This window comes from Schistocerca gregaria, chromosome 5 (assembly GCF_023897955.1).
Source record: "Schistocerca gregaria isolate iqSchGreg1 chromosome 5, iqSchGreg1.2, whole genome shotgun sequence".
NCBI classification, from domain to species: domain Eukaryota; kingdom Metazoa; phylum Arthropoda; class Insecta; order Orthoptera; family Acrididae; genus Schistocerca; species Schistocerca gregaria.
The window spans coordinates 357,949,661-357,974,918 of NC_064924.1; the positions used below are offsets into that span (position 1 = coordinate 357,949,661).

Below are 25,258 nucleotides of genomic sequence, written 5' to 3' on the forward strand. Positions count from 1 at the left end.
GGCATAGATCAGCATTCAAAAAAAGTGAAATTTGGATGTTTGTCAGGGAAAGGAAATACTCAGAGTAGCATCTCAAGGTTGTTCTATGCAGTGTTTCACAGGCATAAAAATATTCCATTTTCTGATAATAGCAACAGTGAAGTCGCAGATACAGCTTCAGAATACTGAGCAGAGAAAGGAAATGAAGACGTCGATAAAACTGGTCAGTGGGTAATAACATTCCATTGGACATAAATAAACAGAAAGAATTACATCTTAAATAAAGAAATATTGTCAAAATGAGTGTAGAGTATGATTTGGTAAATTGGACAGTACACACAGAAGCATTAGTGAGGAATAAAGGTTGCAGATGAAACAGAATAATCAAATACATTGGTTTAGTGAGTATCTCCAATACATTATACACCTTGTCTTCTTAGCTGTTTGTAAGAACCATATCCTACTTAAATCCTATGGAACATTTTTTGTGGGTTACAGACACTCAGTAGAGACACATTTTTCAGGCAAAAGAACAGAGGTGTGGATGTAACAAATCAGACCCGTTTTAATGACATATTGAAGGGGTGAGAGCAACTCTACCTCTGCCATGCGTCATAGCATTAATAAGAATAAAAACTAGACTGAGAGTGTTGCAAGGGGGAGTCCGTTAGCTCCATAGATAGTATAACTCTACCTGTTAGTGGATGACTCTGAGCCCATCGTATTAGAAACTGATGTCAGAAGACCACACTGCTCTCATTGTTACGATGACGAAGAGTAGTTATCTTGGCCATGGGCGTCAAAATCTGCAGGAGTTCTTAGAGCACCCCATTATACGTAACTCCCCCATACATTGAAAACTCCATCATCTGGCACTGAAGCGCACTGTTGTTAGGAACATAGAGCATCGAACTCAAGCTGCTTCAGAATCCGAAAAATTTTCCAATGGAACTGAGCCACCCACGAAAATGCTTAAAACCACCTCAAGGTTTTACAGGCCAGTTCAAGGCTATCGTGCGAGCAAATCATCGCCGAAGAGAACAAAAAATTAAGCTCATGTTTGTTGCTGACTGGTGAAACGTGTCACACCTGAAGGGCTGTCCCCAGCAAAAATACGGAAACTCATGATGGCCTTGTAAAATCATACAGAACTCGACCGCCCAGTGTATAGGACCTACGTGTGTGGTGAAGGTAACGGCAGACTGCGCACTGTAGACCATCAACGCCTATGAATCACGGGAGGTATCTGGGCCTACACCGTCTCAAGAAATTGGGAAACTATAGAGAACGGACACGTAACTCGATTCGGCAAACCCTGCCATGACATGGATGCAGAGCATACCCTAACGTTTCTGTATCATCACATAAATGAGACCAAATTATGCAGGAGGAAGGCAACCATTATTATAATAATCAGAAATTTTGCATTCAGGCTGACTGGAACGCAATGGAAGAAGACAAATATCAGGCAATGAATGACTTCAGTGTTAATATGATGCATTTAGAAATTTATCCATAATTAGATATCCAGGATCGATTGCTGCACGTAAAATGGCGTTTCAAGTTGTTTGTTAAAGAAACAGTGTGCGAATGTTTGTTTCATATTCAACTCGAAACGCCTGATCTACGTGTAGCAATCGCTCCTGGATATGTTATAACGGATAAATTCGGAAAAGCGTCATACAGGGTGACAATTATTGAACTACGTGAAATAAAATCGTCACAACTTCTGAACTGCTAGCGTTAAGATGTTCAAACCGTGCGGTTGGCCGCGGGGCATGATGGGAGTTAGTATGTGCTCAATGGTTGGGTTAAGCAACGAAGCCCAGTTTCATTTGGATGGGTTTGTCAATAAGCAAAAATGGCGCATTTGGGGGACTGAGAATCTACACTTCGCGATCGAGAAACTCTTCACCGTCAACGGTTGACTATGTGGTGTGTCCAATCACGAAATAATGGGTGTGATATTCCTTGATGGCATGGTGACACCCGAATTGCACGTGGTACGTGAAGGTTTTGGGAGAAGATTTCATCCCCATTATCCAAGGTAACCCTGATTTCGGTAAGTTGGTTTATGCAAGACAGAGCTCGACCCCATCGAAGCAAGAGTGTGTTTGATGTCCTGGAGGAGCACTCTGGGGACCGCATCCTGGCTGTGGGGTATCCAGAGGCCAGTGGCGTGGGCCTCGATTGGCCACCATATTCTCCGGATCTCAACACATGCGACTCCTTCTTGTGGGACTACATTAAAGACAAGATGCACAGCCACAACCCCAAAACCACGGCTGAGCTGAAAATAGCCGGTCAGGAGGTCATCGAAAGAATCGTTTCCGGACGTGCAGAACTTCGCTATTAGTCTGCGCCACATCATCGCCAATGATGGCAGACATATCGAACAGATCATAACCTAAATCTGAATAGCTGTAGTGACGTTTACATGTTAAATAAAGTTTAAGTGTAACTGATTTACATTTTTTTCATGTAGTTCAATAATTGTCACCCTTTGTGAGCAATAAAGATATTCATTGCCTGACTTTTACTTTTACCATTGCGATCAAGTCAGACTGAATTATTCTACAGTGTGTTCGGAATTTCCCGTCACAAACTTCTAGGAGTTGAAGAGAGGAGTGAGCACATAATACTCTGAATAGAAATCCCTGTCCCGAAACGTACCATTTCTGCTGTACGACGGTTTCAATTCAGATGTTTGACTTATCCACTTGTGCTTGAGCAACTAAGTTAGCCGTCACGCAATGCAATTATTAGGTAACAATTCGGAAGGGAACACAGCGAAACATCAATTTACCATTTAAGCATATTCGTTTGTATTACCATTTAAACGTTGTGTGTTTACATTATTCCAAAACAAAAGAGAACCCAACATGATGTACGAGTAGAGCAATACTGGTGCATTACAACAGGGGCTCGATGTGGCGTGCACCAACTTACAGACGTTATAAATACGAAGCATGTTCTGGTACACACTCTCCATTCCATCTTGCGTCTCTTCAGTTTCTAGTGCAGTGGCCATAACTCGAGTCAGTAGATCTTCCTCTGCCGCTACAAGAGTCTCGTAAATTAAACTTTGCATTTGAAGCAGTCCATAGGAATTCAATTCGGTGATGACCGCGGCTCTGTGGTTGAACCACTCCGGCCTATCCATCTTCCAGGATATCGTATGTTGAGACGTCTCCGAACCGCACATGAAAAGTGAGGTGGTGCACCCACATGCTGAAACTACGTTCTTTGACGTCATTCAGTGGCACAGCTTTCAAAAGCTTGTACAGTACGTTTCGTTGGCAGCTCAGGTATGCAGGACCAGCTAGCTTGAGTGGAATCAGACACTACACATCTTAACTGAAATCGTCGTAGAACCGAAACAATATGTATATACATGGGTTCCTATTCAAAATATTATGTAAGTACTCCATCTACATGTTCTAGAACTTTGTAACGGGATTTTCTAAACACCCTGTAGACATCATTGGACAGATTCTGGGAAAGTGTAAAAAATGGAAAAATTAATTAAAATCACATGAAATACCTTAGTTGTAGACCATGGCTTGCAGCTCAGTACAGCTTCGAAATCGGACATTGCGAGTGTGAAGAGGGCCTTAGACACGGGTTCACAGGTAGATGCCGTGTTTCTTGACTTCCGCAAGGCGTTTGACACAGTTCCCCACAGTCGTTTAATGAACAAAGTAAGAGCATACGGACTATCAGATCAATTGTGTGATTGGATTGAGGAGTTCCTAGATAACAGAACGCAGCACGTCATTCTCAATGGAGAGAAGTCTTCCGAAGTAAGAGTGATTTCAGGTGTGCCGCAGGGGAGTGTCATAGGACCGTTGCTATTCACAATATACATAAATGACCTGGTGGATGACATCGGAAGTTCACTGAGGCTTTTTGCAGATGATGCTGTGGTGTATCGAGAGGTTGCAACAATGGAAAATTGTACTGAAATGCAGGAGGATCTGCAGCGAATTGACGCATGGTGCACGGAATGGTAATTGAATCTCAATGTAGACAAGTGTAATGTGATGCGAATACATAGAAAGATAGGTCCCTTATCATTTAGCTACAAAATAGCAGGTCAGCAACTGGAAGCAGTTAATTCCATAAATTATCTGGGAGTACGCATTAGGAGTGATTTAAAATGGAATGATCATATAAAGTTGATCGTCGGTAAAGCAGATGCCAGAGTGAGATTCATTGGAAGAATCCTAAGGAAATGCAATCCGACAACAAAGAAAGTAGGTTACAGTACTCTTGTTCGCCCACTGCTTGAATACTGCTCAGCAGTGTGGGATCCGCACCAGATAGTGGAAGGCATTTTACAGAAAACTAACAGAGAAAATTATTGTGTGCAGATTACTGCAATTTCCTGTCTATCACTGCGACGATATTCTCAAGCTGCAATCAGTAGTACATTATCAATTTTCCTCCCCACGGTTTCAGAATTTGATTAAATATGCGTGGCACTCCTCGAAATATACTGATACTTGGTCTGATTCATTCCTGACACCAGCCCAGTTTTGTCTACGGACATTTAATAACGTCTGTGATTCGTAGGGCTGTCATGTGTCGTCCTTGCTCGAATGTTCTTGGTGCACAAAAAACCTATCCTTTGAACATTGTATCAATATTTCGAATTTTTGCGGTGATTACAAAAAATAAAATTTGGACTTGTTCTAAACCGTGTATTTATTTGTGTCTATTCATAGCTATCTGGAAAGAATGTTGTAGATAACATATCAGCCATATTTGTCAACGAATGTTTAATTATCATACGATCGCATTCACTGGGGGACTCAACTCTCTCACTGCTGTGGCAAGAGAGCGGCGCGTAGCTAACGCCACCTTGTCCCTAGATGCCGTTGGTATAACGTAGCGAGAGAGGTCAGGGTTGTACAAGAGGCCGTTATAAGCGCGAAAACCATGCGACAATAGTGTCTTACTTCATAAAATTGTTTACAGACTTCCAGGTCATGTCAGCAGCTAAAATTCAGCATACAGACTTCTTGCAATGTTAACTCGCAGTGGTAAAAAAAGCAACAGAGATTTCGACATGACAAGTCTGACGATTCCCTTGTAAGTCCTCTCCAAGCGGCGTAATGCGAGGGAAATGTGCTGATACATCCTTTTGCAGTCAATTCAGACTAGCTCTCAGCAAACTTGGGAACTTCCGTTGAGGTCCTATGCCTAGTCAGTAACTGGCTATCGATTTGGATAGTAATCCGACCACTCCTTCTCGATCAAAGAATTTGTTCCGGAATTCGGCTTAAGAGGTTTACCGAAACAACGATAAACTTAAAAATGTATTTACGAGCTGGCGTTTAAACTCTGCGAATTTATCGTCTTCAGTGCGTAGAGACTGCATTGAACCAGCAATCGGACTTCGTCGTATAGCTAAGGCCAATTATCGCTGTAAAGCGCTACTTTTTCGTTCACCTTCTTCTCTGCCAGAATCATCACCAAAACATTTAAATAGTTTCTGGATTTATATAAGAAAAAGAATTAATTTTAGACTCACGCTGTTCCTATCTTACTATTCATAACCAGTTTGCAGTGTCACGTACTATACACAGACAAATAGACATTTACTACAAAATGGTATTGATCTATATTCGTAACAATACAGCGGAGATGGTAAAGAACCTATTGTAATTTCAATAAATTAACTGAATTTGTGTATGAATTTTCAATGTTAAAAATAATATTATTAAATCACAGATGTATGCACAAACAGAAACATCGTATATGGCCACAGTAATATGTTTTACGCTGAACATGTCAGCCTTGGTCAACTATACAACTAAGGCGATTAATTAGCTTCAATAATCATCTAAGTAGCGCATCTGTAAAAGGTGTACTTTCAAACATCTTAACGATCGGAGATAATTGCAGCGTGGTATTCTAAATACCAGAAGTGCAGAATCAGGCATAACGGAGCTCTGAAATGTATTTAGTGAATTAAATTGAAGAGTAGTTTGTCACAAGCATATTTGGGAACTACTGAAGAACTTTGGCCACCCTGGTAATAATATTAAAAAAAAGAAGCTAGAACCATTATGCATAAGACGAGCGGTTTCTGCCTATACCTTGGAAACAGGGTGCAAAGGGCATAGATCAGCATTCAAAAAAAGTGAAATTTGGATGTTTGTCAGGGAAAGGAAATACTCAGAGTAGCATCTCAAGGTTGTTCTATGCAGTGTTTCACAGGCATAAAAATATTCCATTTTCTGATAATAGCAACAGTGAAGTCGCAGATACAGCTTCAGAATACTGAGCAGAGAAAGGAAATGAAGACGTCGATAAAACTGGTCAGTGGGTAATAACATTCCATTGGACATAAATAAACAGAAAGAATTACATCTTAAATAAAGAAATATTGTCAAAATGAGTGTAGAGTATGATTTGGTAAATTGGACAGTACACACAGAAGCATTAGTGAGGAATAAAGGTTGCAGATGAAACAGAATAATCAAATACATTGGTTTAGTGAGTATCTCCAATACATTATACACCTTGTCTTCTTAGCTGTTTGTAAGAACCATATCCTACTTAAATCCTATGGAACATTTTTTGTGGGTTACAGACACTCAGTAGAGACACATTTTTCAGGCAAAAGAACAGAGGTGTGGATGTAACAAATCAGACCCGTTTTAATGACATATTGAAGGGGTGAGAGCAACTCTACCTCTGCCATGCGTCATAGCATTAATAAGAATAAAAACTAGACTGAGAGTGTTGCAAGGGGGAGTCCGTTAGCTCCATAGATAGTATAACTCTACCTGTTAGTGGATGACTCTGAGCCCATCGTATTAGAAACTGATGTCAGAAGACCACACTGCTCTCATTGTTACGATGACGAAGAGTAGTTATCTTGGCCATGGGCGTCAAAATCTGCAGGAGTTCTTAGAGCACCCCATTATACGTAACTCCCCCATACATTGAAAACTCCATCATCTGGCACTGAAGCGCACTGTTGTTAGGAACATAGAGCATCGAACTCAAGCTGCTTCAGAATCCGAAAAATTTTCCAATGGAACTGAGCCACCCACGAAAATGCTTAAAACCACCTCAAGGTTTTACAGGCCAGTTCAAGGCTATCGTGCGAGCAAATCATCGCCGAAGAGAACAAAAAATTAAGCTCATGTTTGTTGCTGACTGGTGAAACGTGTCACACCTGAAGGGCTGTCCCCAGCAAAAATACGGAAACTCATGATGGCCTTGTAAAATCATACAGAACTCGACCGCCCAGTGTATAGGACCTACGTGTGTGGTGAAGGTAACGGCAGACTGCGCACTGTAGACCATCAACGCCTATGAATCACGGGAGGTATCTGGGCCTACACCGTCTCAAGAAATTGGGAAACTATAGAGAACGGACACGTAACTCGATTCGGCAAACCCTGCCATGACATGGATGCAGAGCATACCCTAACGTTTCTGTATCATCACATAAATGAGACCAAATTATGCAGGAGGAAGGCAACCATTATTATAATAATCAGAAATTTTGCATTCAGGCTGACTGGAACGCAATGGAAGAAGACAAATATCAGGCAATGAATGACTTCAGTGTTAATATGATGCATTTAGAAATTTATCCATAATTAGATATCCAGGATCGATTGCTGCACGTAAAATGGCGTTTCAAGTTGTTTGTTAAAGAAACAGTGTGCGAATGTTTGTTTCATATTCACTCGAAACGCCTGATCTACGTGTAGCAATCGCTCCTGGATATGTTATAACGGATAAATTCGGAAAAAGCGTCATACAGGGTGACAATTATTGACTACGTGAAATAAAATCGTCACAACTTCTGAACTGCTAGCGTTAAGATGTTCAAACACACCTGCGGTTGGCCGCGGGGCATGATGGGAGTTAGTATGTGCTCAATGGTTGGGTTAAGCAACGAAGCCCAGTTTCATTTGGATGGTTTGTCCAATAAGCAAAAATGGCGCATTTGGGGGACTGAGGAATCTACACTTCGCGATCGAGAAACCTCTTCACCGTCACGGTTGACTATGTGGTGTGTCCAATCACGAAATAATGGGTGTGATATTCCTTGATGGCATGGTGACACCCGAATTGCCACGTGGTACGTGAAGGTTTTGGGAGAAGATTTCATCCCCATTATCCAAGGTAACCCTGATTTCGGTAAGTTGGTTTATTGCAAGACAGAGCTCGACCCCATCGAAGCAAGAGTGTGTTTGATGTCCTGGAGGAGCACTCTGGGACCGCATCCTGGCTGTGGGTATCCAGAGGCCAGTGGCGTGGGCCTCGATTGGCCACCATATTCTCCGGATCTCAACACATGCGACTCCTTCTTGGTGGACTACATTAAAGACAAGATGCACAGCCACAACCCCAAAACCACGGCTGAGCTGAAAATAGCCGGTCAGGAGGTCATCGAAAGAATCGTTTCCGGACGTGCAGAACTTCGCTATTAGTCTGCGCCACATCATCGCCAATGATGGCAGACATATCGAACAGATCATAACCTAAATCTGAATAGCTGTAGTGACGTTTACATGTTAAATAAAGTTTTAAGTGTAACTGATTTACATTTTTTTCATGTAGTTCAATAATTGTCACCCTTTGTGAGCAATAAAGATATTCTATTGCCTGACTTTTTACTTTTACCATTGCGATCAAGTCAGACTGAATTATTCTACAGTGTGTTCGGAATTTCCCGTCACAAACTTCTAGGAGTTGAAGAGAGGAGTGAGCACATAATACTCTGAATAGAAATCCCGTCCCGAAACGTACCATTTCTGCTGTACGACGGTTTCAATTCAGATGTTTGACTTATCCACTTGTGCTTGAGCAACTAAGTTAGCCGTCACGCAATGCAATTATTAGGTAACAATTCGAAGGGAACACAGCGAAACATCAATTACCATTTAAGCATATCGTTTGTATTACCATTTAAACGTTGTGTGTTTACATTATCCAAAACAAAAGAGAACCCAACATGATGTACGAGGTAGAGCAATACTGGTGCATTACAACAGGGGCTCGATGTGGCGTGCACCAACTTACAGACGTTATAATACGAAGCAGTTCTGGTACAGCACTCTCCATTCCATCTTGCGTCTCTTCAGTTTCTAGTGCAGTGGCCATAACTCGAGTCAGTAGATCTTCAACACGCGATCTAGTGTTCTCGTAAATTAAACTTTGCATTTGAAGCAGTCCATAGGAATTCAATTCGGTGATGACCGCGGCTCTGTGGTTGAACCACTCCGGCCTATCCATCTTCCAGGATATCGTATGTTGAGACGTCTCCGAACCGCACATGAAAAGTGAGGTGGTGCACCCACATGCTGAAACTACGTTCTTTGACGTCATTCAGTGGCACAGCTTTCAAAAGCTTGTACAGTACGTTTCGTTGGCAGCTCAGGTATGCAGGACCAGCTAGCTTGAGTGGAATCAGACACTACACATCTTAACTGAAATCGTCGTAGAACCGAAACAATATGTATATACATGGGTTCCTATTCAAAATATTATGTAAGTACTCCATCTACATGTTCTAGAACTTTGTAACGGGATTTTCTAAACACCCTGTAGACATCATTGGACAGATTCTGGGAAAGTGTAAAAAATGGAAAAATTAATTAAAATCACATGAAATACCTTAGTTGTAGACCATGGCTTGCAGCTCAGTACAGCTTCGAAATCGGACATTGCGAGTGTGAAGAGGGCCTTAGACACGGGTTCACAGGTAGATGCCGTGTTTCTTGACTTCCGCAAGGCGTTTGACACAGTTCCCCACAGTCGTTTAATGAACAAAGTAAGAGCATACGGACTATCAGATCAATTGTGTGATTGGATTGAGGAGTTCCTAGATAACAGAACGCAGCACGTCATTCTCAATGGAGAGAAGTCTTCCGAAGTAAGAGTGATTTCAGGTGTGCCGCAGGGGAGTGTCATAGGACCGTTGCTATTCACAATATACATAAATGACCTGGTGGATGACATCGGAAGTTCACTGAGGCTTTTTGCAGATGATGCTGTGGTGTATCGAGAGGTTGCAACAATGGAAAATTGTACTGAAATGCAGGAGGATCTGCAGCGAATTGACGCATGGTGCACGGAATGGTAATTGAATCTCAATGTAGACAAGTGTAATGTGATGCGAATACATAGAAAGATAGGTCCCTTATCATTTAGCTACAAAATAGCAGGTCAGCAACTGGAAGCAGTTAATTCCATAAATTATCTGGGAGTACGCATTAGGAGTGATTTAAAATGGAATGATCATATAAAGTTGATCGTCGGTAAAGCAGATGCCAGAGTGAGATTCATTGGAAGAATCCTAAGGAAATGCAATCCGACAACAAAGAAAGTAGGTTACAGTACTCTTGTTCGCCCACTGCTTGAATACTGCTCAGCAGTGTGGGATCCGCACCAGATAGGGTTGATAGAAGAGATAGAGAAGATCCAACGGAGAGCAGCGCGCTTCGCTACAGGATCATTTAGCAATCGCGAAAGCGTTACGGAGATGATAGATAAACTCCAGTGGAAGACTCTGCAGTTTCGAGAACATACCTTCACCGAAGAGTCAAGCAGTATATTGCTCCCTCCTACGTATATCTCGCGAAGAGACCATGAGGATAAAATCAGAGAGATTAGAGCCCACACAGAAGCATACCGACAATCCTTCTTTCCACGTACAATACGAGACTGGAATAGAAGGGAGAACCGATAGAGGTACTCAGGGTACCCTCCGCCACACACCGTCAGGTGGCTTGCGGAGTACGGATGTAGATGTAGATGTAGATGTAGAAGATGGTGTGGTCGAGTGCCTCATTTGACGATGAACGGAGCAGCCTCTTTTTTCTATTTTACTCCCCAAAATAGCAATTTGATTGTCCCGGAACTCGAATATTTTCAGATCTGTCAGAAGTAGCTATGAATGGGACAAAAGGGTTCTCATTTTGGCCACCGACTTTATAGCCGGCTCGATGTACTAGGCTGCGACCGTTGATCACATGGCACCGACCAGTGGACAATTGCCGGCATGTGATGGGCTGAAAATTTAATCACTTCTCATGGTTGAAACCTCGATGTGATTTTATTAATTCATATCGCTGCAGGACCATACATCGTATACATATATTTTTCAGGGTAAAAATATTATTAACTGTTGCACTAGAAGTTCTGTCAATGATGATGCAGCGTGAGTCACACCTTACTTACGTTACCAAGAAATACCGACGATAAATTCAAGTCAATATTTTTTTACAAAGAAGCAGTACTGAAAAACAAACTTCGTAAGGAGATTAAAGAGGTAACTCACAACAAAGTTATCGAAAATACAGTTGAACAGTGTCTCTCAAATTGAACAGGCCTTCGTGGCCTTGAGTCACTCAGAACGTTTTAGAACAGTGTTTTGTTCGGCTTTATTATTGTATTTTATAACAGGGGGAAGGCGGGGGCTGCTATTGAAAGCGGTATCTGTGGCTCAGTGGTCTTTCACCAACCAGGCGTTGTGAGTTGGCATGGCAGATGGCCTGACCAGGAAGTGGCCTACATTCACTTTAGACGACAATTTCTGCTGACACTCCACAAGCGTTTACATATAAAATAAAATGGCCTTCCCTTCTAAAACTATCAGACAGTGACCTTATCCCAAAATCAGCACTTTTTCTATACAGATGTGGACTGTTGAGGTGATATGTACGTGACGGGACCATTGTCGTGTCAAGTACTCACATTAGTCACAGGCAGGGAATTTGCTGCAGGCCCACTAACATATGCACAAAGATCCCATAGTTCATCCGACACAGTGATAGATGGTGAGAACGCAGTCCATTATCAGCTCTCAGTCTGTGAAGGACATGACTTGGATAAGGCATTTCTTAAGATAGACGTGCGTACCCTCATATCGCTCTATGTCGAAATGTGACTGCGTATGTTACAGATATCACATCTATGACAGTTATAGCGTTTGCACTGTTGAGATAGGTGATAAATTCAAACTACAATCCGCATAATACCTGCAGTTGAAAGTCTTGTTGGTGTATTCAGTATACTATATGTTGTAGTTCTACACGTGCTCAACAGTTAAGCGTTCTTTAGAACACCACAAATTTAATAATCATCGGCATTCGACCTCTCTGATGGGTCTTAGCAGTAATATATTTTTGTGGATGTACTTAGTGGAATCGGTGCTGTGTGCGGCCCCTTTTTGTGTTTCTGCAATATTTCTCTTTCATAACACGCAGGACATGTGGCCGCAAACGGTTCTATACATAGCGCTAGCGCATTGCTTGGAGTGAAAGCACGCATTTAAATTACGAAGATATTGATCAACACACTAGTAGTGGGGGTGGTGCGTCACGCGACAGCGATTTCTGGACAGAGATGCTAACCGCAGGGCATTCGAAAAAGTGCTCGCCTAATATCAGAGGCCGAACATAACATGTAGGAATCGTTTCACACTGTTTGGTTTTAGTCAGTGCCAGTCTAGCGTAACCTTCTGCAACTTCTCTGTGAAAGAAAGAATCTGTGGGTAGGTCCTTTAATGCCCATAATAAAAAATGACTTTCCTGCAAGCGTCTGTGAATGGTGTAAGTATTAAGATTTTGTACCGGTTTTCGAATTTATGTCAAATAATTACATCCGTTTCAGATTGTCGTCAAATACATTCGACGTCTTGGGGTGTCTGTCCATTCACACATCCTCAGGTTCTAATATAGTCTTCTCTGTGAGGCATAGGTGGAGAGAAATGTGCTGATCCATCCTTTTCCAGTCCATTCAAACTAGCCCTCAACTAAACTGGGCAATCCTCGTTGGCGTGAGGCAGTGCCACTCTAAACGAGGCTCAGTAGATGAGTTTATCTGCCTAGTAAGTGACTGTGTGTTAAGTTGGATACCAACCCGACAACTTTTTTGGTGACTAAATCTTACTGTCGTAACGTTTACCAGGCAGTGTAGTTATTTTGTGTTGTCTCTAAATTCGCAGAGTGAATGTCATGGGTTTTCCGTTTTAGCGCTGTGGCGGAGGGCATCCCCGCAGACAACCCGCACCTGGTGCTGCTGTTCTTCATCTCGCAGCTGCTGCTGAGAGAGCTCGACAAGTGCCGACGGCTCGTGCAGGTGGTGCCCATGGATATGTCCAGTCTGTATGGTGAGTTCACAGAGCGAGTAAACTGACGACTAGGGAAAAATACGTTTGACCTCTCACGATACAACCAACTCTTTGGAACACAAAGAGTTCTTCCATTCTATTTTTTGTGACATATGCGTGGTGCTCTAATACAGAAGAGCAAATGAGCAAGTGCGAACGAACTAGCTTTCTATATAGTTCAGTAAACGGTGACAAATTTTCCTATTATTCTCATATCAAGCATACACTATTCCCCACTGCATACAAAAGGAATATCGTTCCCATCTCGATATCTACATTTGCGTTTACCTGGGTCTGTCTACATTTCATAAGAGAAACTCCTTAATAGGTCCATAAAAGAAGGCATGGAAGATTATCTTCGCTGTCCTTTGCCAATCCGAATTTATGTACCGCCTGTAATGGCTGATTTGTCATCAGAAAAAGCATTAAACAGCAATCTTCCTTATTTTCTGACCCCATCCTGCTACCAGCTAATAAATATATTTGCATATGCCAAGGTGTGTATGTACTCTTATCCTAGACATGACTTTTTGTATTGTTTTCCTGTAAGCAATCTTGGCTTGTAAAGATTTTACAAAAGAACCATATTCACTGAAATAACAGATTGCTATCTTCTCACGTACAGTGCCAGGTAACTACAAGTTAAAGCAGTATTCGACTTTAATAGATTTCTCTTCTTCAGGAACGCTTTTCTTGGCACTGTCAGTCTACGTTTTAAGTCCACTGTACTTCGGCCGAAATAGCAAAATTCATCTACTGCTCTTAGAGTCCGTTTCCTGATATAAATCCCTCAGTATCGCCTGTTTTAATTCGGCTGCATTCCATTATCCTTGTTTTGCTTTTGTTTATGTTCATCTTACATCCTAATTTCCAGACACTGTCCATTCCGTTCAAATGCTCTTCCAGTCCTTTGCTGTCTGTGACAAACTTAAAATGCTATCGAAAAACCCTAAAAATCTTATTTCTTCTCCCTCTCATCTCCTTTTCCAATTTTTTCCTATACTGCTTGCCCAATGTTTACGTTGCATAATATCAGGGGTAAGCTACAAATATGTCTCACTCTCTTCTCACCCACTGCTCCCCTTCCAAGCCCCTCGAATCTTTAAAATCCCACCTGTACTTTGCATAACCTGTACAACCTTTCACTCCTTCCATTTTTGCTCTGATACGTTTAGAATTTCCTCGTATTCCCATCAAAATCGTCAAAACTCTCCCCAAATCTAAAAAAAGGTATAAACGTAGGTTTTCCTTTCCTCGACGTATCTTCTAAGATGAGTCGTAGGGTCAATATTGCCAAGCATGTTTCTCCGGAATCAAAACTCAACTTCCTCGATGTCTGCTTCTACCATCTTCCCCATTCTTCTGTAAACAATTCTTGTTAATAATTTGCAGCTGTTCAGTAAGATGCACACTTGTCAGCATTTGCTTTCTTTGGAATTTTAAGTATTACATTCTTCTTGAAATCAGGCTACTTTGCCTACTTTATTCATCTTTCACAATAGGTAGAATAGTTTCGTGATGGCTGACTCATCCAAGGCTATCAGTAGTTGGAACGTCGTCTATTCCTGGGGCCTTGTTTCGATTTGGATTTTTCTGAGGCCATTCAAATTCTTCTCGCAGTGTCATAGTTCCTGTCTCATCTTACCTAGATCCCTTTAACTTTCAGTAATAATACCTTAAATTTAATTTCCCTTGCACAGCCCATCTACATTTTCTTCACCTTTTCAACTTTCCCTTCTTCGCTTTGTACTGGTTTTCCTTCTGAGCTCTTGATATCCATACAATTGCTTTTCTTTTCGCCATATGTCTCTTTGAACTCCCTATAGGCGGTATCTATATTTCCCCTAGCTATAAATGCGTCTATATAAATACATTTGTCCGCCAGACATTCCTGCTTAGCCATTTTACACTTCCCATCAATCTCATTTTTTAAACGTTTGTATTCCTCTTCGCCTGCTTCATTTTCTGCATGTTTGTATTCTCGCGTTTTCTCAGTTAAATACAGTATCTCCTGTGATATCCAAATATCTCTTCCACGTCTTATCTTTCTGCTCCCATTTGTTCCTTCATTTTCTTCACTATTTCATCTCTCAAAGCTACCTTTTCGTCTTCTGCTGTATGTTTTTCGCATGTTTCAATCAATCGCTGCCTAATAATCTCTCTGAAATGTCATCTCCTTTTCTACTACGTTCTCAATTTCTTCAGTCTTCATTTAAAGTTCATAACCAATAAACTGTCGTCACAGTCCACGTCTGCCCCTGTAAATGCCTTACAGTTTAAAATCTTGTTCTGAAACCTCTCACTTCTGAAACCTTACGATGTCTCCCGCTCTCTTTCACATATACAATCTTCTTTAAAGAGTCTTAAGCCAAGTCTTTTTTTATACACTCTGATAGGCGATAAGTAAAATACATGAATGGCCACAGAGCTATTTTATTACTGAAAGCAACAAAAACGTATGGTTACTTTTCGACGTAATCCATGTAATTATTGAGGCATTTGTCGTATCTGTGGAAATGATTACCAATACTCTCTTCATTAAATGTTGCCGTCAGTGATTTTAAATGAGTCCTGGTGTTGTTTCGAAGCTCCTCGTTACTTTAGTACTGCTTCCCTCCTAGTCACTACTTCAGTTCAAGGATAAACTGAAGTCACAGGTGATCGAAAGTGTTTCATTGAAATTTCTAAAGGAATCATTGGGTTTCCCTAGCACTATGAGGACAGGAATTTTTTCCATCAGAACAAGTTCAGAATGACTTTTCTTTTGTTTTGAATGGTTCTCCATGTGCTTGGCTCATTCTTCGAACAACTTCTGCCGCGCTACTCCCTTCTGCTCGCAGGAAACGAATAACACTTCGACATTGGCACTTGTAATAATCAATTGAGGCGGCCAAGTGTATGTGACAGCAGCTGAGCACAGACTGACGTCTTGAAATTAGCAGTGAGTGTGAATGGTACTGGAGATGAAAAGCCACCTGCTGCGCAAACCGCTCGCCTGCCGCTTGTCAGACGTTCTTGCTGTGCTATCGAAGGTTAGAAAAAAAGACACTCGTACTATAATCCACGGCTTCACAATTAATATCAAGCTTTCCATGTCGTATCGCTTCATCAGAAACCTTAACTGCACTGCAGAAAAGCGTGTATAGACCCCAATTTTGTGGTGATTTCTCTTGCCGAATCTTTTTGTATATCCTATATCCAACCGCGTCATTCGCAAAATATAAGTTACATCATGTTTAATGATAATTCTCTCTTACCATTTTATGGTGAAATGTGGGTACATCCACAATCTTTTCCTTTAATTTGCATCTGTTGACATTTCTTTAAGACCAGTTCAAAAATAAACCAACAAATCGATAAGACCAGTTTACGTGGGTGTCCCAGAGGAAACATCGTCAGGACACAAAGGTAATCATACTTCTTGCTGACAGTCGTGTTTCTACACAAAACTAATTACATGGAAGAGATGATGACTGTCTTCAAAGATCCAGCGCACAAAAAAATTTACTGACTTCTAGGATTCGCTGTCACAAGTAAAAAGTGGCTTAAACACAAAACATAGTACATAGACACTGACAGTTCTGGAAAAAAGTATATTGTTGCCACTTTACCAATGACATCATCATGTATGACATTACATGCTGTTTCCATATTTCCTCCCTCCCTTCCTCTCCCCCTGTCCACAGCTCGTGGTATAGTAGCTAGAGTTGATGCCTCTGGATCACGGGGTCCCAGGTTAGATTCCTGGCCGGATTGGCGAATTTCTCTGCCAAGGGACTAGGTGATTGTGTTGTCCTCATCATTTCATCATCACCATCATCATAATCGTCATATCATCATCATCATCATCATCATCATTTGTGACAGTGGCTAGATTGGATTGTGTAAAAATTGGACTATGTATAAATTGGGACTTCGTACGAGCGCTGTTGAACGCGCAGTTGAGCGCCCCACGAACCAAACATCATCATCATCATCAGCCTCTGCCCTTCCCCCCTGCGCCCTTTGACATAAGCCAATTGCCCTGAAGTTTACTCCTTCCAGTCTAGTCTGTGAATATGTAAACATGTTTTTTACCTGGCAAGATGGTTCAAATGGTTCAAATGGCTCTGAGCACTATGGGACTTAACATCTATGGTCATCAGTACCCTATAACTTAGAACTACTTAAACCTAACTAACCTAAGGACAGCACACAACACCCAGTCATCACGAGGCAGAGAAAATCCCTGAACCTGGCAAGACGTTATCTGTCAGGACTTAAATGCTTACCTACATAACATATTTTCGTCGAGCTGTGATGTGTATGGCTATTTATACACACAGGTCATTTACAGAATAAAATTTAAGTCCACAGTTGCTGAGTTTAAACATCCCCCTCCTGCACCATGGTTTAAACAAGTATCGCCCTACATTTGAATCTAACTTAACATGTGCCTGATAGTGCTTAAACAATTTCCCTGCCCCTTCACCATTTGACATCACCGTTTAAGAAATTTAACCTGCCACCATCTACCGTAAGTTACAAACCCAGCAACTCACTACCTGGGTGAGTTTAAAATGGAGGGAAAGTTGCAAAATTCCCTTGTCCTAAGTTTAAAAATGGCGAGTAATTCAAAATCTACTCACCCTAAGCGTAAAATGATTGCAAACCCGTTGGTTGTCAGAACTACTGAGCAGCACTTGATGGGAAGCCCGGGGTGGTCAGAACTATACAGCTCTTGTGCTTATTTTAGAACTGTATAGATCACTGATGCAGAATGTATTGTTGTGAATTACTCATCACTGCCGTGCGTAGTAAGAAAAGAAACAGGCGAAGTACCCACTGGCACCTCCACTGAAATACTGCGGCCCCAGGCTGTGCTGCACCAAGACGGATGTCGCGTCTTAAGCGCTGGCTCGTAGATATAGGTGGAAAAGTACAATGAAGGTCCCTAAGGAAGGTCTGTCTGATGACATGACTGAGGAAAAAAGAGGGAGTTTATATTGAAGACACAGGGGATCTAATATTACAGTCTGACATTAACAGACGCCGGCCGGTGTGGCCGAGCGGTTCTAGGGGCTTCAGTCTGTAAACGCGAGACCTCCACATTCGCAGGTTCGAATCCTGCCTCGGGCATGGATGTGTGTGATGTCCTTAGGTTAGTTAGATTTAAGTAGTTCTAAGTTTTAGGGAACTGATTACCTCATATAGTGCCATAGTGCTCAGAGCCATTTGAACCATTTTTGAACATTAACAGAGCTTTGGAAGGCTTGCGCTCAAACAAGGTGGACGGCAGAGATAAAATGTCTCCGAAAATTCTAAAATTATTGGAGGAATAATTATTGGACAAAGTGTAATTAAACGACTATTCGATGCCGCGCGGGAAAAGACGAGCGGTCTCGGGCGTTGCAGTCATGGACTGTGCGGCTGGTCCCGGCGGAGGTTCCAGTCCTCCCTCGGGCATGGGCTGATGTGTTTGTCCTTAGGATAATTTAGGTTAAGTAGTCTATAAGCTTAGGGACTGATGACCTTGAACATTTTTTTCGACTATTCGGCACGTACAACCTGTAAATCTGTGGACTTACCATCAGAAGTTCTAAAATTTTTTATCACCCACACCATTCCTATGATAGAAACGCCAGGTACGATTAACAACTGTTGCACAATCAGCTTAACAGTTCATGCATCCAAGTTGCGGACAAGAATAACGTACAGAATAAAATATAAGAAAATTAATGATCTGTAAGAGGACGACCAGTTTGGATTTAGAAAGGTAAAGGGAGTTGATGGACAGTTCTTACGCTATCTTCGCTAATGGCTGCAAAGTTTAAGGATCTAGAAGAAGTGTTAGGCAATGCAAAATACGTAAAAAGTTCGACATTCTCAGAAAATATTTGCAGTCTATAGGGAAAACGTTTAATATAAATATGTATAAGAATCAAGAGGGAAAAATTACAGTGCAAGACGAAACATACATTACTTGAATTAAAAACTGTGCAAGACGGAGATGCAGCCTCTCTTTCCTACTGGTCAATCAGTTCACAGAAGAAACAATGACAGAAATAATAGAAAGGTTAGAGAGAAGGGTTAAAATTTTGGGTGAATCGACATCAATCGAACGATTCGTGGATGAGGTTTCCGTCCTCAATGATAGATAAGGGAAATTACAGGACATACTGAATGGAATAAACAAGCTACTGAGCACGAAATATGGACTGAGGGCAAAATACAGAGAGACAAAAATAATCTTGAGGAGCAGAAATGATATTTCCGATAAACGTACCACCAAAACTGTGGAAGTGAAGGAATTATACTGCCATGGAAGCAAAATAAGACATGATGCACGACGAAAGGAAGACATAAAACCCAGACTTCCACAGACAAAGACGGCATACTTGGCTAAAACAAGTCTACTACGCTGAAGAGACAAAGAAACTGGTAAACGTGCTTAATATCCAGTAGGGCCCCCGCGAGTACGCATAAGTGCCGAAACACGACGTGGCAGGGGCTCGATTAATGTCTGAAGTAGTGCTGGAGCGAATGAACACCATGAATCCTTCACGTCTGCCCATAAATTCATGAGAGTACGAAACCGCACGTTGCAAGGCATCCCAGATATGCTCAATAATGTTCATGTCTGGGGAGTTTGACTACCAGCGAAAGTGCTTTAAACTCAGAATGTTTCCGGTGCCATTCTGTAGCAATTCTGGGCGTGTGGGGTGTTGCATTGTGCTGCTGGAATGGCCCAAGTCCGTCAGAATGCGCAATGGACATGAATGGATGCAGATGATTAAACAGGATGCTTAAGTTCGTGTAACGTATCAGGGGTCCCATATCACTCCAACTGCACATGCCCCATACCATTACAGATCTTCCACCACCTTGAAGAGATCATGAATCGATGGTCTCTGCGTGTCAACAGGGGTGCTGACATGAAGAGATTCATGATGTTGTCTTCTTACACGCTTGATACATTTTGAAACGAGACTCGTCCGACCAGGCAACATGTTTCCAGTCAATATTGACGAGCCCAGGCGAGGCATAAAGCTTTGTGTCATGCAGTCATCAAGGGTATACGAGTGGGCCTTCGGCTCCGAAAGCCTATCTCGACGATGTTTCGTTGAATTGTTCGTACGCTGGTACTTGTTGATTGCCCAGCAATGAAATCTCCAGCAATTTGCGGAAGAGATGCACTTCAGTCACGCTGAACGATTCTGCACAGTCGTCATTGATATCGTTCTTGCAGGACCTTTTTCCGGCCCCAGCGATGTAAGAGTTTTGATGTTTTACCGGATTTCTGATATTTACAGTACACTCAATAAGTTGTCATACGGGAAAATCCTCACTTCATCGGTATCTCGAAGATGCTGTGTCCCATCGCTCGTGCGCGGAATAGATAATACCACGTTCAAACGCCCTTAAATCTTGATAACCTGCCATTGTAGCTGCAGTAACCGATCTAACAACTGCGCCAGACACTTGTTGTGTTACGCAGCTCAGTATTCCGTATTTGAATATGCAAACCTATACCGGTTTCTTTGGCGCACACTTAATTTGAGGACGAAATTTCTGAGAATGTGTGGAAGTGTGGAAGTGAATCGTGGACTGTAGGAAAAGAGAAGAAGAGAAGCGGTTGAAATGTTGCCCTATGGAAAGTTGTTGAAATATACAGGGTGTCACAAAAAGGTACGGCCAAACTTTCAGGAAACATTCCTCACACACAAATAAGGAAAAGATGTTATGTGGACATGTGTCCGCAAACGCTTAATTTCCATGTTAGAGCTCCTTTTAGTTTCGTCCACCTACGCTCAATGGAGCACGTTATCATGATTTCATACGGGGTACTCTACCTGTGCTGCTAGAACATGTGCCTTTACAAGTACGACACAACATGTGGTTCATGCACGATGGGGTTCCTGCACATTTCAGTCGAAGTGTTCGTACGCTTCTCAACAGCAGATTCGGTGACCGATGGATTGGTAGAGGCGAACCAATTCCATGGCCTCCACGCTCTCCTGACATCAACCCTCTTGACTTTCACTTATGGGGGCATTTGAAAGCTCTTGTCTACGTAACTCCGGTACCAGATGTAAAGACTCTTCGTGCTCGTATTGTGGACGGCTGTGATAAAATACGCCATTCTCCAGGGCTGCATCAGCGCATCAGGGATTCCATGCGACGGAGGGTGGATGCATGTATCCTCGCTAGTGGAGGACATTTTGAACATTTCCTGTAACAAAGTGTTTGAAGTCACGCTGGCACGTTCTGTTGCTGTGTGTTTCCATTCCATTATTAATGTTATTTGAAGAGAAGTAATAAAATGAGTTCTAACATGGAAAGTAAGCGTTTCCGGACACATGTCCACATAACATATTTTCTTCCTTTTTTGTGTGAGGAATTTTTCCTGAAAGTTTGGCCGTACCTTTTTGTAACACCCTGTAGATACGCTAATGAGATAAGAATTGAGAAGGTACTCCGCAGAATATGTGTACATAGAGGATATCAGCGGCCCTAACATAGTTCCCTGGGGCATTCCTGACGATACACTTGTCTCCGATGAGCCCTCGCCGTCGAGGACAGATGCGTATAGAAAACATTGACAAGATGAAGAGATTGGATGGTAGGTCATGTTTATGACATTCTAAATGTTCATCTACTTCTATATTTCGCAGTCTCCGTACGGCGCGTGGTGCAATGTACCCCGTACTACTGCTAGTCATTCCCTTTCCTGTTCGACGAGAGTAAAACGACCATTTATATGTGACTGTCGATATGCCTCCGTATGAGCCCTTATTTCTTGCACCTTATCTTCGTTGTACTTGCGCACAGTGTATGTTGAAGGCAGAAGAGTCATTCTTCAGTCAGCTTCAAATGTCGGTTCTTTAAATTTTCTCAGTATTATTCCTCGAAAAGAATGTCACCTTTCCTCCATGGATTCCCATTTTAGTTCCTGGAGCGTCTCCGTAAAACCTGTATGTTGTTTGAACCTACCAGTAACAAATCTAGCAGGTTGCCTCTCAATTGCTTCGATGTCTTCCTTAAATGCGACTTGGTAACGATCCCAAATATTCGAGCAGTGCTCAAGAATAGGCGCACTTGCGTCCTATAAGGCGGTCTCCTTTATAGATGAACCACACTTTCCTAGAATTCTCCCCATAAACCGAAGTCGTCCACACGCCTTAGCTAGCACAATCCTCATATGCTTGTTCCATTTCATTTCGCTTTTCAGCGCTAATCTCAGATATTTATACTACGTGAGTGTGCCAAGCAGGACACTATTAATTCTGTATCCGAATATTGCGGGTTTGGTTTTCCTACTCGTGCGCATTTGTCTGCATTTAAAGCTAGCTGCCAAGCACCGCACAAACTAAAAATTTTGTGTGAGTCATCTTGTATCCTCCTACAGTCACTGAACTTCGACACCTTGCCAAAACCACAGTGTCATCAGAAAACAACTGCAGATTGATGCCCATCCTGCCTGCCAAATCATTTGTGTACATAGAGGATAGCAGCGGCCCTAACACAGTTCCCTCGGGCATTTCTGATGATACGCTTTTCTCTTATGAACCTTCGCCGTCGAGGACAATATACCGCGTTCTATAATTTAAGAAGTCTTCGAGTGACTCACATACCTGTGAACCTATTCCGTAGCCACTGAGAATATTTTCAAGAATTATGCAGCAAACGGATGTTAGTAATATTGATCGGTAATTTTTCCGTTCTTTTGCCCTTCGTACACTCAAGAGTCACCTACCCTTTGTTCCAGTCGCTTGGGACTTTGCACTGAGCGAAAAATTCGCAATAATTGCAAGCTAGGTAAGGAGCCAATGCCGTAGAGCACTCTTTCAAAAACCGAATTGGTGTTCCGTCCAGTCCGGGCAACTTAATTGTTTTCCACTCCTTCACTTGTTGTTCTACACCAGGAATGCTTATTACTACGTCGTCCATACGGGAAGTCGGTTTGTTGGTCAAACGACGATATGTTTTTATGATTCTCCTGCACGAACGATTTCTTGAACATGAAATTTGAAACTATCTATTTTAAACATCTTTGCTGTCTTCAACTGCCTCAGCAGACTGGTCAACAAGTGACTTGATGGATGCATTAGACCTCATTACCGATTTTACATAGGACCAGAATTTTCTCGTGTACTCTGACAGATCCTTTGCTAAGTCAGCCTCCAGCTCTCGGCTTACACACATCTACAGAGTGGCAAGCTAACATTTTATCTTTTCCTCTCTTTTCCTCGTAGTATGGAGTATATTTCTGAAATTTCGTGAGTGTTTCCGTTTAAGAAATGTAAGCTCGCATTTTGCAAGTGCAAATTCTGGCGATCTGCAGCGCAGTTTTCATTTCTTTTTGTACAGCCCGCGTCAATTGGTGACACATCAGGAGGGTAGCAAGTTGCATATCTGGGATTCTGCCTGCTTTTATAGTTTGCTCCCAGTGTTTGTAGGGGTCTTTTGGTTTGGAGCCGAGCAGAGACTCGTAACCAAAAATGCCATCGACACTCAAGGCTCTCTACTCAAAGAAAGCAGCTACTTGGGTAACAGAGTACTTCTGGAGTACACATGACAGTTTTTTATAGGCTAGGCGGTGGTTTGAGGTACTCTAATGAATATTTGCCAGTCGCTGCACAGAAAGGAAAGTCAGACCAAGTTCAGAGTTAAGACACTTTGACTGTCAAAATTGTATCAGTAAATGGTCGAAGTATTCGTAAGAAAGTTCCCGAGTTTAATGCCCTCTAGGAAATTTCCTGCGCTCAAATTATTCTCGGGACTGAGGGCTGCCTGAAACCCGAGGTGGAGAGCTCTGAGATATCACAAAGGTTGCTGTACCATGGCCAAAGAGTGGGAAGATTCATATAAAGAGAGTATGTTGTCTTTCCTTCCAGTGATTTTTGGGGCGGTGTGGTATCATCCCAAAGGACACGGGGTGAAGAATTTGCTGTGAGCCTAGGATGGCAGCGCGCCCTGGAAGCCGTCACGCGGTAACGACGTTACGCTGCGCCTAGCGGTGCCGGCCACGCGGGGGAGGCGCGCCAGCAGGTCGGACTGTTTTAGGGCGGCCGGCTCCGGTATTAGGGAAGAGTGCGCGTTAAAGGAGAGCGACACGGACGCATCCGCTGTTTGCCAGAGAATGACAAGAGGCACCCCCCTTGAAAAACTTCGAACTCCGATAGCTGGGAACACGAGAAATTTTCCCCGCATTTATTGTGTGTCACCAACAGAAAACAGGCTCACAGTGGGTTGCAGTACAATCCCCTTCTAGAATTTGTCTGCAAGTACCATGAAACTGACATACTTATTAATTGTGGATTGTTAATGCTTTATGTTAACATGATACAAATTTGTAATGCAGCCATCACTAACTTGGAAGGGATGTGAGTTTATTAAACTTTCAAAATCTTTTAACATTGTTCTAATAATTACTCCAGCACTACCATAGATTCAAGTTATATTTTGCAACTATTAAAATACCAGGCCACTACACTAACAACTCATGGATTTCCTTGCAACTTTAAAGGTGCTCACTTGATGTGGCGTATCGCCTTTTATATGCCACCAAGTGTCGAAAAGGCAAAGGAAGCAAATCTTCATAACTGGTTTCAAAAAATTCCAAAAGTCTGCTGAAGTGAGAAAATTACGCGACTTTTCACACGAAGTAACTGCACAAGTGCCTGTTGAACGATGCACAGTCAGTGGTGTGTGAGTATTACCTTCTTCAGCCAACCTTCTACTACGTAACAATAGACCACCTGATAGTTTTGTGAGTTTCATCTGTTTTACCTTTCTAAAACTTGCCAACATTAATCAAGAAATGTAATGGACGGTATTTCACGTCACAACACTTGTTCGACTTCTCCAAATGCATATGGTTTTCGTATAACGCTTTTCTCCAACTGTGACGTCCTGTGGAAAACGGAGTTCGCGTTCATTCTTAACTTGATGGGAACCTCTCCAACTACAGTGAGAGCTATTACAAAAATTCTTGCTTTATGTACTTTCCATCAACATCTCTTTTCCCTCCCCGCTCTTAGTGGCCTTTTCCCATGCTGCTCATTGGTTTGAATCTGTGGTCTTGTTTGAAGAAGCCACAGAAGGCTAATTTATGGAAGCCGGAGCAAAGTGTTTTACCCTCAATAGCAC

At 42.2% G+C, this 25,258-nt stretch overlaps 1 protein-coding gene across 1 annotated transcript in view; it reads left to right on the plus strand.

Annotated features, from left to right (window-relative positions):
• The window catches only part of LOC126272583 (uncharacterized), a 363,445-nt gene that overhangs the window by 306,738 nt on the left and 31,449 nt on the right, over positions 1 to 25,258 (plus strand). The window contains exon 3 of the mRNA XM_049975509.1: positions 12,990 to 13,126. Coding sequence (XP_049831466.1) covers positions 12,990 to 13,126 — 137 coding nt within the window. The remainder of the gene's footprint in view (positions 1 to 12,989; positions 13,127 to 25,258) is intronic.